Source organism: Littorina saxatilis, linkage group LG3 (assembly GCF_037325665.1).
Source record: "Littorina saxatilis isolate snail1 linkage group LG3, US_GU_Lsax_2.0, whole genome shotgun sequence".
In the NCBI taxonomy this organism is placed as follows: Eukaryota; Metazoa; Mollusca; class Gastropoda; order Littorinimorpha; family Littorinidae; genus Littorina; species Littorina saxatilis.
The window spans coordinates 33,906,830-33,922,769 of NC_090247.1; the positions used below are offsets into that span (position 1 = coordinate 33,906,830).

Consider the following 15,940-nt stretch of genomic DNA (forward strand, 5'->3'; position numbering starts at 1 on the left):
TCAGTTTAGTGGATTTGCCACATTTTTTCATGGTACGTATGGGGAAAGGTAATGCCAAAGACTACCAATTTGTTTTAGAAAATGCACAAACTTTTATAGCACTTTTGGCAAATGCAGTGAAAAAAATAAATTCTAGCAACATCTGTGGTGTGAACTGTTTTAATTGTATCTTTGTATTTCGCAATTTAAATAACCAAAAAATTGAATGTGTTTCCAGTTGTCTGGTCCTGACATCCACCCTCGCCACTGCGTCATTGCTCACACGGAGGGAATCGTCACGGTAACGCCAACCTCCAGGGACGCTGACATCTTTGTGGAGAATCACCGTGTGAATGAGACCACCATGTTGAGGCACGGAATGACCATCCAGTTTGGCAGAAATCATGTCTACAAGTTTATGGACCCTAGGTTTGAAGAGGTCAGTTAGTGTGTTTTACAGTGGAGTCCGGGTACAACGAATCTCAAGGGAGATACATTTTAGTTCGTTATATCAGTAATTCGCTGTAGAGTTTTCAACCCTAAATGGCCTCAAGACAAGTTTTCCCAATCACCTCCAAATGATCGTCCTATTGATCTTTCCTTGGAGAGTACAATCTCTGCATGTTTTCAACAGCTTCATAATATAATCCATAGAGAGAGGCAAACTAACAGCGGGAGGTGCATGAAAAGCGTCAGTTTTCACGATAAAACTTTGACTCGCTCATTCACGGGACATAACTGCACTCCGGACTGTTCACAGTGTTGAGCAATTTCGGAGACTTCACTGCCTGAGGTGAGTATCGATTCAAACAAACACGTGGTTCTATATCGCGTCACTCGGTCACGGATCGGAGAAAACAAAAAAAACAGTTCCAGATTTCGAAACCATGTTCGTCAGCCATTGTTTTTAGCAAGACAGACCACATCTGCACGAGCTTCGCTGACGTACATCGCAAAATTTCATGACGTCACCACAACTTTCGGTTTTGGTTCGATCTGTTCCGTGCACCTCCCGCTGTTAGTTTGTTCAAAGTTCGCTCATCACGCGATGTGCACTTGTGTTTGTGTATTTTTGTCTTTGGAGACAATTATTGACATCAGTTCGTTGTAGCCTTGTGACTTTTAGAGGCAAAACGGCTCTGGGGCGATGAAAACGTGTTTGTTAAAAGAGGGGTTCGTTATGCAAATGAGTTCAAAAGGTTCGATGTAGCCGGAAAGTAACAAGTAAGAAATAGAAGGCTGTCTGCCGGGAAATCAATGGCAGTTTGTTAAAAGAGGGATTTCGTTATACCCAGGTTCGTTATAGCTGGGCTCCACTGTATCTTTATTCTTATCACTGTGTTACTGACGCATAGAATTATTAGATTCAAGTTCGAACTTCTGTGAACGTCATGGTTAATGCTTTTCAAGATTTCTTTTCTACATAAAGGGATAAATGCTTGTTGTACTCATCAGGTGATAATTTAATACTGTTTAATATAGTTTCATGACCCCCCGCGGGTTAGGGGGAAGAGTTTACCCGATGCTCCCCAGCATGTCGTAAGAGGCGACTAACGGATTCTGTTTCTCCTTTTACCCTTGTTAAGTGTTTCTTGTATAGAATATAGTCAATTTTTGTAAAGATTTTAGTCAAGCAGTATGTAAGAAATGTTAAGTCCTTTGTACTGGAAACTTGCATTCTCCCAGAAAGGTACAGCAGTCCCTCTCATGAACGGACACCCTTGGGCCATAGCAAAACTGTCCGTACATTGCAGGTGTCCGGTCACGAGAGGGGTGACCACACCACCCCCTCCCCCATACACTCACACAGAGACACACAAACAACAGGATTGAGTCTATGCTAATCACTTCTTGTGGCTACTAAACAATAACAATAAACTCCTAATACTTCTTTAAACGTTCTGTAAAAAGGATTTGTATGAAAAGTGTTGAAAAGAAGAGATAAAATAAATCCTCAAGGCAGTGAACACACTCACCATGCACTGACATACGAAAGCAGCCACACAAACACAGCACAGAGGAGCGTGTGCAGATGCTTTGCAAGAATAAGCTTGAAAACCAGTTTGAATAAATAGCAGCAGATAGAGCTGCATGTCATAATCATGTAATTTATTTTTTTCTTGTCTGGCTTTATTGACTGCATGCCGATCATGTGGCATGGCAGTGACTTTTCACTCTTCAGTCGGAAATACACTGTACATAACACAGCTCCCATTCTCCCTCACTAATGCCTACCCCAAGCCGTGACAACTGATGCTTGGAAATTGTGTGGAAGAGTACACCTCTCTATTTCTCTCCAATGCTCTTCCTGCTGACATGCGGTGACACCGGACACCCCACAGAGTTTAGTCAGCTAACCCTCCATCCCCCCCCCCCCCCTTCCTCTCTCTCTCCCTCCCTCCAGCCATGTACTGTTGGGGGCTGTGGCCAGAGAGGCCAGCTGCACTGTTCACTCAGAGCAAAACCAGTTGACAGTGTCGTAACTTTTGACAAAGCAAGACAACTGAAGGGTTCACAGATAAGGCAACCGACTCACTGGTCAAGGCTGAGGGGAAACAAGAGTATCTTGTCAATGAAAGAGGTTAGGCCTACACACAGACACACGATGCTGAGAACTGTGGCCGGTTTTTCACTCACTTTTGCTCAGGACCTTCATCGACTGCGGTTTCTGTTGTTTACGTCCAACAGACAAGAATAAAGAGCTCAGTGCAGTTTCATGTTGGCATCTTCGCTTGTACTCCACTCCTGACCAAAACTACCCCCTCTCCTCAGTGATGGGTACACGTGCACTCAAGTTATCAGTGACTGTCATCACGCCATTGCGGCTGTGATCTTTGTACCAAGAACCGGACTGCTCTGTTATCGATTTTGTTGTGGTGAAAATTTGACGATGGTCTGTCCGTACATTGGAGGTATGACCTGCTGTTGGGACCGAAAATGAGTGTCTGCGTCCACGTTTTGCAGGTGTCCGTTTAAGGGGGGGCAAATATAGAAGGAAAACACTCCGTGCCGAGCAAATGTGTCCGTACATGTCAGGTGTCCGCTCACGCCGGGGGCCGTACATTGCAGGGACTGCTGTACGTTGCCAGCCCCTGGAGCAAATTTTTGATTAGTGCTTTTGTGAACAAGAAACAATTGACAAGTGGCTCTATCCCATCTTCCTCCTTTCCCCTGTCGCGATATAACCCTTCGTGGTTGAAAACGACGTTAAACACCAAATAAAGAAAGAAAGAAATTATGTTGACTGTCGATGAACAAGAAGGCCTTGTCAAGTATAAAAAGTCTTATTGAATATGGCATTGTTGAACGTTGCAATATGCAGGTGTTACTAGTTCTTTGTTTGGCTGGCTGGCTTACTGGCTGATTCCCTGCCGACCTGCCTGCCTGCCTTTTTTTGTTTGTCACTTTATATCTAGGCCTTTCACCTCTTTCTCAGCAATTATTGAGCATTTTAAGGCAAAGTTTTCACTATCTCTGACAGCTGACAAAGCAGGGTCAACCTGTGCCAGCTCCCCGCAATGTGGCACCCCAGGAGACCAACTTTGATGTGGACGGCCATGTGGAGACAGTCACACAGCGACACGGACCCCCTAACGCCCAGCCCCGGCCGCAGAGCAGGGAGATGCAGCAAGCACGGTCAGTACTGAGTCAGAGGGCCTTGATAACAGAATAAGAATAAGAATAAGAATAAGAATACTTTATTATCTCATAGAGAAATTCAGGCGTGGTACATAACAATAATACAAACAGGACATTGTTTTTACATAAGACATATAGCACTATATAACAGGGCAGGTTATAAACACACCTCCCACATACCTTTCTGGCCATTCCTTGATGTCATGTGTATTGTGGGAGGGGATCTTGGAGGGTTTTCATGGTGATTGAAAACTAGTAATTTTAATACAGCCATACAGAGATGTCCGTGTGCTTGCCGAAATTTTTCACAATGTTGCTGCGTATGAAAGGGAGATGGGGGTTCCTGCACTGTACCAAACAAAGCATTTGCCTTCCTTCACGTCTATCCTAAGTTAGAAAACATAACATCATACAAGCAGAAGCGAAAGAAGCAAAGAGATGTCTGACAAAGGAAGTGGCATTCTGTTACCTCAGCAACATGCTGTATGGCTGAGTTTGGTACAAGTAGGCAGTGCGTGAAACTCTCACGTTAGGTGAGACTTGGTCTTTTGTGAGTCTCCGAAAGACTGTATTTCAATGTGTCTGTTAAGTGTTATGATATATTGCCTTTACAATCTACTACAAAATGATGTTGTTGTTTGAAAATGAGCATTTTTGATTCAGATTAATCTGTTGCGAAGTACAGGCTTTACCGTCAACCAATAGATAATGTTGTACAGCAAAGAAGGTAGCTCTTGAGGTCTTTGCTATTGATAACATGAAACTTTTAACTTTAGTCACAGACCCATTGTGAAGCAGTGTAAAATTAAGATTGTCTCAAAGAAAGGAAACTTTAATTTGAGAATAAGTCTAAGAAAAACTTTGTGTCAAAGTGATGTCATCTGAATGTGCATTGTGTTACAGAATGGCGCCCAACATGCAACCTGCTACTAACGGTCATGAGCCCCAGTTGGACCAACTGCCTGCCTCTCTGGAGTACAGGCTTGACGGTGAGAACATGCTTGTTGCTTTGTAATTAGTTACATAGGGGCATCTTCATTTCATCCAGAGCACCTAATATCGCTCACAAGATAATCCATTCGCACATCCTGTAACGGCTGCATAAATCATGTACAAATTGGTGTTGCCCCCTTTTGTGCCAAGAGACAGCATGGCTTGAGAGGATGAGAGCGAGCCTTGTTTCATTAGATCGTTCAGTTTGATCACATGGGAATTGCAAAGGAGACGGCATTGTTCTGTGCAGAACGAAATGTGTTATATCGTCTGGATGTGCAGAATAATACTAAGGTATTTTGTAATATATTTATTGCCCCGAATGGAAGACACGTACTGTTGGCCAAAGTGCCAGAAGTGGTAGTCTAAGTGTGTTTTCCAGCCGACATCAGATATGGAATGAAAAATGTATGGATGTTAAATTTGAAGCTGTCTTTTTCTCTTTCTCAGGCTCAAAGTAGCAGAAACTATAATGCATGTTTTCACCTTTTACAGCGGAGGACAGACTGCTGCAGGCAGTGATACTGGAGGTGAACAGCCGAGCGGTACAGTTCAAGCTGGCCCCGACCTACACCCTGTACATGGCCATCAGACGTCTGCTGGTCTCACGGAGCCAGATGCCCCCTCCCCAGCACGCACGGATGGTGTCCGACTTTGTCAGCAAGACTTCCAAGCTTATCCAACAGGCCATACAGGTGAAATATTTTATGGATATAGTTTTAGGATGATATTCCGAGGGTATGAGATGCACCTGGAGTTCCTTTTTTTCTGAGCAAAATTAACTTATGCAGACAACTCTAGAAAAATATTGTTGCTGGTTATCCTACTTTTTGACAGTATTCAGATGAAAGTTACCGCTGGGTCAGATTAAATGGCAACGTAATCAAGCACAAAGGCAGAATGGTTCCAGGTTATTGAAGCCATAGACATACTGGTTTAAATGTTCCAGTACCATGGTGAATGAAGGAGCAAACCAGTGTGTGTGAAAAATATGTGTGCAAACAAGGATTATAAAAATGCATCTTGTCCACACTTCTATCAAACAAAAACTTCCTAAAATTAGTAAAACAATTTGCATGACAATTCAGATTTTGCCGCAGCGACTCCATCCCATGTGTTGTATACTCCCCTGTATCCAAACCGTACCCTAACCAGCACCTTGCAGCGTTCACTGTATCTTCCCCAGGAGCACCACAATGATCCCACAGCCCTGGCCTTTTGGATGGCCAATGCCTCTGAGGTGCTGCACTTCTTCAAGCAGGACGTGGAGGTGCAACCCTACAGTGCAGACTCCCAGGAGCTCCTTGCCGAGGCCGTTCAGATGGCATTCCATCACCTGGTGCGATGCCTTCAGGGTGATCTTCAGCGCGTCATGCCTGCATTCTTGGATCCGTCGGACGCTGTGGATGATGAGAACTTACCTCCAGGTATTACCTTGTGGAAGGCTTTTTTAAATTTGTTTTCGAATTTTTACTGGGTTTGTTTGATTCAGCGCTGGTTGCTATGCTGGGTGGAGTGGGAACTTGGGAACCTAACTTTATATGACTGTAACTGGGGGAACTTCTTTATTATCTTCTGAAAAGATTTTGTTAGAGCACAGCAGTATTTTACTGTTGTACTGTTGGAGGTTCTGCTTCCGTTAGCATGGGATAATGGTTTTTTTGCTGTGGTTTATCTCCTGAGCAAATTTAGAAGAACAAAGATTTATCATGTTTGACTGTTATCTTGTTGCAGTCCTAGCCAATCAAGAAAGGGGGAATGGCCTCATAAAAGATCAAAGACATCTGCTATAACTTGGGAAAATCTTAATTTTTCCAAAACTTTACCAACAGTTACTCACAACACAACCTCCATTTCTCCATCCTTACAGAACAGTACAACCAGAATCAGCCCTTGCTGGCCGACGTGCTCAACACCCTCTCGGCGGCCATGACCTTGCTGCGTCGTTGCCGTGTCAACGCAGCGCTGACCATCCAGCTGTTCTCGCAGCTGTTTCACTTCATCAACATGTGGCTCTTCAACATCCTGGTGATGGAACCCCAGCTACAGCTGTGTACGCGAGCATGGGGCCTGCGACTCAAACGACGGCTAGGACGGATTGAGGCCTGGGCGGAGAAACAGGGGCTTGAGCTGGCTGCCGACTGCCATCTGTGCAGGATCATTCAGGTGGGTGGTATAGAATAGTGGATACAAATGTAGCGTTAGTGTGCGTTGCGGGTATAAAATTCAGAATAACAAAAACAGGGTACAAAAGTCGGTGTAAGTGTAACACATCATCGCTGTGAGAAATGTAATTTGAACAACAAACAGTAGCCTCTGACATTAAAAAACACACCACTGGACAGATACAGGGCTACAATGGGTATATTGGTGAGTGTTAGTATGTGTGTTCGCATGCATGTGTGTGTGTTGGAGAAGTTCTAGAAATCTTTTGCAGACAATTGTTAAGCCCATCGTAGTCTCAACCAAACTCTTACCATAACCCTTTCCAGGCCGCCCACTTGCTGCAAGCCCCCAAAGTGTCGAGCGATGACATCACCAACATCAGCTCTACCTGCTTCAAGCTCAACTCCATGCAGCTGCGAGTCTTGCTTACACGCTACATCACGGTCTCGCCCGAGACGGCCATCTCTCCCGCCTTCATCGAGCGCGTCGTTGTCATCGCTGAGAACATGGCCGATGAGCTGACGAGGACTGACGGAAGAGAGGTCAGTGGGAATGGTTAAAAGAGCAGGGTAGGGGTGGGTGGGGTGTGAAAATAAAGATTTGAAGGAATGAAAGGGAACTGGGTTTGGATATTGACTTTAGATTTGCAAGATGAGGGTAGGATGTAGGTAGAGAGAGAGTTTGTAAAAAGTGTGTGTGGATGTGTGTGTGTGTGCATGTGTGTGTGTGTGTGTGAGCTCATTCATATGTCTCAAAATTTGAATTTAAGTTTGCACTAGTCAGGAACAACTGAGTGAAGTTTGCAATTTGGGGTGAGACATTTTTTTGTCCATTCTCTAATATTGCCAGTGTTTGTGTGCATGATGTGTGAGTCTATGTGAGTGCACACATGCTTGATGAACATGATTATATGTCTGAAAATAGACGTCTGTAAGTGGTCTCTGAATATGTGGTTTTATGGGAATTGATTCATAGATGCATGAAGCTCTTACAAATGAGGAATGTTAGCCAAGTACATGATACCACAAGGATAAGGAATATGACTTAGGTGCCTGCCTCCAAACGCTCACCACTTTAATAGTCAACAAATAACCAACCCCCTCTCTCTTCTTCTCCACAACCAGGTGCGACTGGAGGAAGACCCCGACCTCCACCTCCCCTTCCTACTGCCTGAGGATGGTTACTCGTGCGACACGATTCGCGGGATCCCCAACGGGTTGCCGGAGTTTGTGTCGCAGCTGGGCAACACGGGCATCTGTGCCATGGTGGCCAACCCCAACGCCAGTGGCAGCTGGACCGTCTACATGCAGGGCGGCGGTCAGCAGACACCGGCTGAACCACCGGTTGGTAGTGCTTTTCTTTTAGTGGATACATTTGTTTATTTCAGTGTTCTTCAGGATTTGTGGTCGTCTTTTGTTGTTATACAGTGGAACCCCCCTTTTAAGACCTCAAAAAATCTGAGAAAATCGGGTCTTGAAAAGGAGGGGGTCTTAAAATGGGGGGGATGCATTTACAGAGGTTATGAAGAAAAAGTCTGAGAAATCAAGGTCTTAACAGGGAGGGAGTCTTAAATTGGGGGTCTTAAAAATGGGGTCCCACGATAATTGCTTATGCTTTTTCGTTTGCACTTAAAATGAGTGAATGTGGAGTCATGCTGTGTTACCAGACAATGCACAGAGCCTGAAAAAAAATGCTACATATGTGTAAGGGGAGGGAGAATCTCTGCGGTTTATTTTACTTAAAGAATTATGCAATGAGTACTTTGAAAGCATGTAATGGTTAATGAGGAATCGACATTTGTGTTCATGTGTGCTCTCTCAATGCAGATTCACCATGTAAACGAGCTTTGCCAGTATTCCCCTGTAAAGACACTCACAAAGTAAAAAAACCAAAACGGTCTCCCATTCAGGTCATAAAGCATTAATCTAAAGTGAGCTGAAATGATTTGCTTCTATGCAGAGCAAAATATGAACAAAACACATTGATTGACGCATGAGAGGAAGCTACTCATGAATTTTTGCAGTGCTTCCAGATTGGCAGAGGGGATGTATGGTGCATATCCACAGGTTAGACTTAACGCTGAGTTTTTGTTCATGGTTAAAAAGCTAGCATACGACTTCTGCTAGGGGAGAAAAATAGTCATTGAAATAGGTCAAGCACAAGACGTAGATTTGTGATTGTTACTTTGTGTCTACAGCGCAGTCCAAAGAGCAACCAGCCGGAGATCCTGACGGTGTCCTTCAAGAAGGTCAAGGGCAGCATGGGACTCAGCATCGTTGCCGCTGTTGTAAGGGGAATTTGTTGTAGGACTGTCTTGTGTGAAAAAAGTGTGTGTGTGTGTGTGTGTGTGTGTGTGTGTGTGTGTGTGTGTGTGTGTGTGTGTGTGTGTGTGTGTGTGTGTGTGTGTGTGTGTGTGTGTGTGTGTGTGTGTGTGTGTGTGTGTGTGTGTTCCTAATCCGGTAATGGCGCAAACACATGTTATTGTTGGAACTTAGTTCTCATATTTGGAAGTTCTTTACATTTTTACTTGGTAGAAAAATGCAAGTATCAAATGTTACACAGAAAAAATTAACGCCATGCTGTTATCTGTCTTTGTAAGATGCGTGTGTTGTGAAAGGTGAATCAAAACTTGACTAAATATAAAAAAAGGAAGATGTTTTTATGCCTTGTAAGAAAAGGCTTTTAGTGTGCAGCAAAATTGTTCTACCTGTGAGACTTATTTTCTTTAGTATGATTTACAAGGCTTGTACTTGCCATGCCATACCATGCCACATCTCATCTCAGGTGCATGAATTGAGTAGTGTGAATTTCAGGGCGAGGGCCTGGCAGAAAGAGGAATCTATATCAAGTCTGTTGTACCCGGAGGGGCTGCCGCTCTGGTAAGTTCTTTTTTTTAATTCTTTTTTTAGCAGAATCATTGCTGACACAAAGTTGACTACAGTAGTCCCTTCCATTTCCGGCCCTTTCGTGGGCGTGAACCTGCCCGGAGTGGCCAGCTTTCCCATGACTAATGAGTTTTCCTTCTATACTGTTCAAAAAAAGAAACGCATAGTTGCTACTTGCCAAATTTGTTTTATTTTTCGAAAAAATTAACAGAAAATCCAATATTTAGATTATTTGTTTGAAATTTGGTATGGACACAGTTGAATGCACACACAGTTCATTTGCATCTTCAAATCAATCAGTCAATCAATACGATTGGGTGCCGAGGCTGTCAAGTCAGTAGGGGGTGTGACTGCCTTGAGCAGCAACAACTGCCCGGCACCTTCTGGGCATGGACTGGATCAGATGCCGGATATCTTGCTGTGGGATGGTGTCCCACTCCTCCTGAAGTGCCTGCAATAGATCGCGGTGATTTGCCGGCGCTTCTTCTCGCCTGCGCACACGTCTGTCCAATTCATCCCAGAGGTGTTCTATCGGGTTTATGTCTGGCGACATGGATGGCCAGGGAAGCACCTGGACATGGTGGTCGGTGAGGAACTGGGTGGTGAGTCGTGCTGTGTGCGGGCGAGCGTTGTCCTGCTGGAATATGGCATCCTGGTCAGCCAGAAGAGGAAGGGCGTGTGGGCGCAGAATTTCCTCCACGTATCGCTGGGCAGTTATGCGCCCTTGGACGTGCACCAGGGTGCTCCTTCCAGCGGTATTGATCGCCCCCCACACCATGACGCCTCCACCACCATGAACGGGTGCCTCATCCACACAGTTGGGCGCGTAACGTTCGTTTACTCTCCGGTAGACCCTCCTCCGACCATCATGTCGCTGGAGCAGGAAGTAGGACTCGTCGCTGAACCACACGTGTCTCCAGTGATTCCGGACGGTCCAGCGAAGGTGCTGGTTGCCCCACTGCACTCGGTTCTGGCGATGGCGGCGGGTGAGGACAGCTCCTCTGTGAGGTCTGCGAGCTCTCAAACCAGCTTCATGCAGGCGGTTCCGCACGGTCTGGTCCGATAATCGGTGTGGCCCGGGGAGAGCCTGGACAGAAGATGAGGCCGACAGGAAACGATTCCGGAGGTGGCGGAGCCGTATGAAGCGGTCGTGAGCAGCAGTTGTCGCCCTTGGTCTTCCCGCTCGTGGCAAGTCAGCAACGGAGCCAGTGGCTTGAAACCTGACCCACAGTCTACTGATGGTGCTCTGGGACACGTGGAAGTGCCTGGCGATTGCACTTTGACTTTGGCCTGCTTGTAAACGACCCAATGCAATTTGGCGGTCTTCTCTGCTCAATCGGGCCATCTTTCGTCGCTGAATTGTCGTCTGATTTCTTTGTGGCGAACAATCCGCTTTTATGGGTTTTGGAAGACATGGTGAGAGCTCAATATTCCCCGAGTTTCACGAGATTACACTGAAGCATGACGAGTGGTCATGCCAAATGAGCAATTTTGACATTGTAGCCACTGATAACGCATGCGTCACGTGCAGAGCTCACTTGTGGCAATGGACGAAAGGTCGACGACCAGATAAACATTTTCTGCAGTTTGGTGGATATCCTTGTAGCCATATTACTAAATTAACCAAATATTACAAGCTATGCGTTTCTTTTTTTGAACAGTATATAATTGACTCTTAATGGCCGTTAACCTGTCTGACGCGGTCAACGGTCACTGATTTTTGCCCTAAGGTGCCCCTCTTACTCGACAGGAGCGGCCACTTAATGGCCACTTGTCACTTTCGCGGGCATTGAATCATTAATATCCAGCTTGTGTGTGTGTGTGTGTGTGACGGTGTGTGTGTGTTGTGTGCACAGACGGCACAGCACGAGCAGACGACATGAATACTTACGCATGCGCAAACTGTAAATACAGACATGAGCATACATGTACATTTACGGCAGTCACTTCCGGATCGATCACAGCTGATGTGAGTTTGAAACACTTGTTTATCTGACACTCAAATACATATATAATAATCCAAACAACACACATAGAAACATACGAAACAATAGCTCAGCCAGGACGATCGAGTTAAACACGCAAATAATTAAGATGTATAAACGAAAGCAAAACTAACAGAGACAATGAATCGGCGGCTCGTGGATGATCGCTTTCTTTTCTTCATGAAAACTTGATCGTGTTTTTGGGGTTTTTTTGGAGGAGGAGGGGGCCTGTAATGAACGGCCACCTGATATTTGCGGTCACCTTTGCAATGACTAATGGGTGACCGGATATGGCAGGTACTACTGTACATGTTGACATGTTGTAATTGTTGACATGTTGTAATTGTTCACATGGTGTTATAGGCATGGGTTGACTCCATGTTGACAAGTTGTAGTTGTTGACATGGTGTTACGGGCATGGGTTGACTACATGTTGACAAGTTGTAGTTCACATGGTGTTACAGGCATGGGTTGACTACATGTTGACAAGTTGTAGTTCACATGGTGTTACAGGCATGGGTTGACTACATGTTGACAAGTTGTAGTTCACATGGTGTTACAGGCATGGGTTGACTACATGTCATGTTGTAGTTGTTCACATGGTGTTACAGGCATGGGTTGACTACATGTTGACATGTTGTAGTTGTTCACATGGTGTTACAGGCATGGGTTGACTACATGTTGACATGTTGTAGTTGTTCACATGGTGTTACAGGCATGGGTTGACTACATGTTGTCATGTTGTAGTAGTTCACATGGTGTTACAGGCATAGATTGACTACATGTTTTCATGTTGTAGTTGTTCACATGGTGTTACAGGCATGGGTTGACTACATGTTGTCATGTTGTAGTTGTTCACATGGTGTTACAGGCATAGATTGACTACATGTTTTCATGTTGTAGTTGTTCACATGGTGTTACAGGCATAGATTGACTACATGTTGTCATGCTGTAATTGTTCACATGGTGTTACAGGCATAGATTGACTTCATGTTGTCATGTTGTAATTGTTGACATGGTGTTACAGGCATGGGTTGACTTCATGTTGTCATGTTGTAATTGTTGACATGGTGTTACAGGCATAGATTGACTACATGTTGTCATGCTGTAATTGTTCACATGGTGTTACAGGCATAGATTGACTACATGTTGTCATGCTGTAATTGTTCACATGGTGTTACAGACATGGATTGACTACATGTTTTCATGTTGTAGTTGTTCACATGATGTTACAGGCATGGGTTGACTACAGTTGTCATGTTGTAGTTGTTGACATGGTGTTACAGACATAGATTGACTACATGTTTTCATGTTGTAGTTGTTCACATGGTGTTACAGACATGGATTGACTACATGTTGTCATGTTGTAGTTGTTCACATGGTGTTACAGACATGGATTGACTACATGTTTTCATGTTGTAATTGTTGACATGGTGTTACAGGCATGGGTTGACTACATGTTGTCATGTTGTAATTGTTGACATGGTGTTACAGGCATGATTTGACTGCATGTTGTCATGTTGTAATTGTTGACATGGTGTTACATACATGGATTGACTACATGTTGATATGTTGTAGTTGTTCACATGGTGTTACAGACATGGATTGACTACATGTTGACATGCTGTAACTGTTGAGATGGATGTCTTTGTGTTACAGGATGGTAGACTGAAAGCAGGAGATCAACTGCTGGAGGTGGACGGAAGGAGTCTGGTGGGACTCTCTCAGGACAAGTATGTAGTATACATTATATCAGAGGTTATATCAGCACTGTGATCACGCGTAACTTTGTTCACTTACTGCTTTTAGGGTGTGCATTGTCTTTTTTTTTTATTGTCCACGGGTCCCATTGTGACTTTATGAAATTCAGAAAAATGTTAAAAATGAGAGACCGCTGTAAAATTACTCAGATTTGTGTCAGATTGCACCATTTTGAATGTAATTTTCAACATTTTCTCCAGAATTTCTGAATAAAAGACCTGATTGTCTCTGTGATTTCTTGTAGTTGGATGCAAAAAAACAACTTAAACTGTCGCATGTCACAAACGAAAGAAACATGTCTCTTTTTAACGTCATTTAGTGTGACTCATGATGAACTAGTACGCACTGTCAACCAGATTAGTCAGCTTTCATCTTGCAATGTCTGATGCCAAAAAGGCATTTCAATTTAGGCCATCAGACGTTTCTGACAGCTGTAAATTTACAAGAATATGTTGTGATTGAGACTGTGTTTAAAAGATATGTGATATTTCCAGGGCAGCAGAGCTGATGACACAGACAGGTGATGTGGTGACACTGAAAGTAGCCAAGCAAGGCGCCTTCTACCATGGGCTGGCAACTCTTCTCAATGAACCTTCACCCACAGTGCAGCGACGTCAGTACTCTCCCTTTGTCTTTCTTACAGATAATGTTTGTGATATGGTTCAGTGGGGCGGGGATGTAGCTCAGTCGGTAGCGCGCTGGATTTGTATCCAGTTGGCCGCTGTCAGCGTGAGTTCGTCCCCACGTTCGGCGAGAGATTTATTTCTCAGAGTCAACTTTGTGTGCAGACTCTCCTCGGTGTCCGAACACCCCCGTGTGTACACGCAAGCGCAAGACCAAGTGCGCACGAAAAAGATCCTGTAATCCATGTCAGAGTTCGGTGGGTTATAGAAACACGAAAATACCCAGCATGCTTCCTCCGAAAGCGGCGTATGGCTGCCTAAATGGCGGGGTAAAAACGGTCATACACGTAAAAGCCGTGGGAGTTTCAGCCCATGAACGAACAAACAAAATATGGTTCAGTGCTATACTCCTGTTTTGTGAAAGACAATTGGAAAAGTGTGACAGTTTGTTTCTTCTGTTTCTTGAAACATCAATATTCTTTTTTTGTTAACCTAATGATTGTTGGTCTCTATTTAACTTGCTTACTATCATTTTGTGTGTGCTTGATTTTGTGCAAAAATGGTTGACTTTTTTGTTTTCTTTTTGTTTTTTTGTGATGATAAGGAGCTCTAAAAGAAACAAAATTGTCAACTTGCTTGTTTGTAACTGATTAACTCAGTATTTTGTGAACAAAAAAGAACTAACTGTTTGGGCTGATTTTTGTTTTCACATCTGAAACAATTAGGCTTCTTTGTACTTCAAATACATATCATCTGTAGCAAACTTTAAAGAAAAATGGAAAAGTAGATCTGGTAGAGGTTTGTTATTTTCTGGTCGATCAATTTATGAAGTTTTCTTTCTGCCATAGATAGATATACATAGTAAGATTTTTGTCGACACAGATCCTGTGAAGGGAGGGCCCATGGGCCGCGGAGAGGAAGCCCCACCCCCGTACATGGGCCCGCCTCAGGACTCGCCCAATGACCTGAATCGATCACGCCCTGTGCCACAGCCTAGGGGACAGAATCCGAATGCCAGAGGTCAGTTACTGTACAGTTGTTTATAGGCGGTGTTTGCCAGTACTTTTTGGTATTTTACTTATGATGCTTGATACAATATTACATGGGATCATAATTATGACACACTTGTTTATATCAAGGAGTGTTCGGAAACCTATAGCATTGCTAACATCGGTGCATTCCTAGATAACTCAAATGTGATGGGGACGTTGTGCACCACATCCTCTTGTTCATAAAATGCCATCTGATCCCAGTCATTGCTCCTGTTAGTAACAGATCATCGGTTGCCTTAGTGCTGCCACCAGCGCAGCAGAAGCTGAGTTCACAGCACTTATTAAGTAACGTAATATTTAGTTGAGGAAACTGGAAAGAATGAAGTGCACTACATTTTGGCTTTCCATCATGAAAACAGCAGACCAAGTAATCAACATTGTAACTTCTTCAGGCTCAGACAACCTGGATCGGCTGAGATCACCGTCAGCCGGCAACCTGTCCCAGCAGCAGCAACAATATCAACCGCCCCAGCCACCGGAGCCAAGCAACTACAACCGTCAAGGGATCGACCCTCGCTCAAAGTCCACCTCTAACCTGCACGTGGACACGTCTTTCGAGAGAAATGACCCGCACGCCAACATGCGGGGAGCGGCGTCTGTGAGCATGCTGCACCCTGGGGTGTCAGGCTACCCGCAGTACTCACCGGCTGGGCGCCGGCCCGACATCCGACCCAATGACTATGAGAACCAGCCTCAGGTAGGTTGGGTTGGTGGTGGGAAATGTTGAGATGACGACGGATTATTGTTTTCGGTAACATTTTAGATGTGGGTTTCTTTTGTGACTGGGTGCATCGACATCAAATGTCTTTCTTGGATTTATAAGGTGCAAGTATGAATTTTAATCTTCATTTTGTTTG

General features: G+C 44.4%; 1 protein-coding gene across 3 annotated transcripts in view; it reads left to right on the forward strand.

Annotated features, from left to right (window-relative positions):
- LOC138962193 (afadin-like) overlaps nt 1–15,940 on the forward strand; it is a 79,412-nt gene that overhangs the window by 49,355 nt on the left and 14,117 nt on the right. For 2 of the 3 annotated variants that reach the window (XM_070333923.1, XM_070333925.1), the window contains exons 9-22: nt 218–418; nt 3,461–3,615; nt 4,522–4,607; nt 5,107–5,306; nt 5,798–6,038; nt 6,482–6,777; nt 7,104–7,319; nt 7,902–8,120; nt 8,975–9,064; nt 9,579–9,656; nt 13,307–13,380; nt 13,903–14,021; nt 14,914–15,051; nt 15,476–15,780. In XM_070333923.1, coding sequence (XP_070190024.1) covers nt 218–418; nt 3,461–3,615; nt 4,522–4,607; nt 5,107–5,306; nt 5,798–6,038; nt 6,482–6,777; nt 7,104–7,319; nt 7,902–8,120; nt 8,975–9,064; nt 9,579–9,656; nt 13,307–13,380; nt 13,903–14,021; nt 14,914–15,051; nt 15,476–15,780 — 2,418 coding nt within the window. The remainder of the gene's footprint in view (nt 1–217; nt 419–3,460; nt 3,616–4,521; nt 4,608–5,106; nt 5,307–5,797; nt 6,039–6,481; nt 6,778–7,103; nt 7,320–7,901; nt 8,121–8,974; nt 9,065–9,578; nt 9,657–13,306; nt 13,381–13,902; nt 14,022–14,913; nt 15,052–15,475; nt 15,781–15,940) is intronic. The other variant, XM_070333924.1, reaches the window with a different exon arrangement.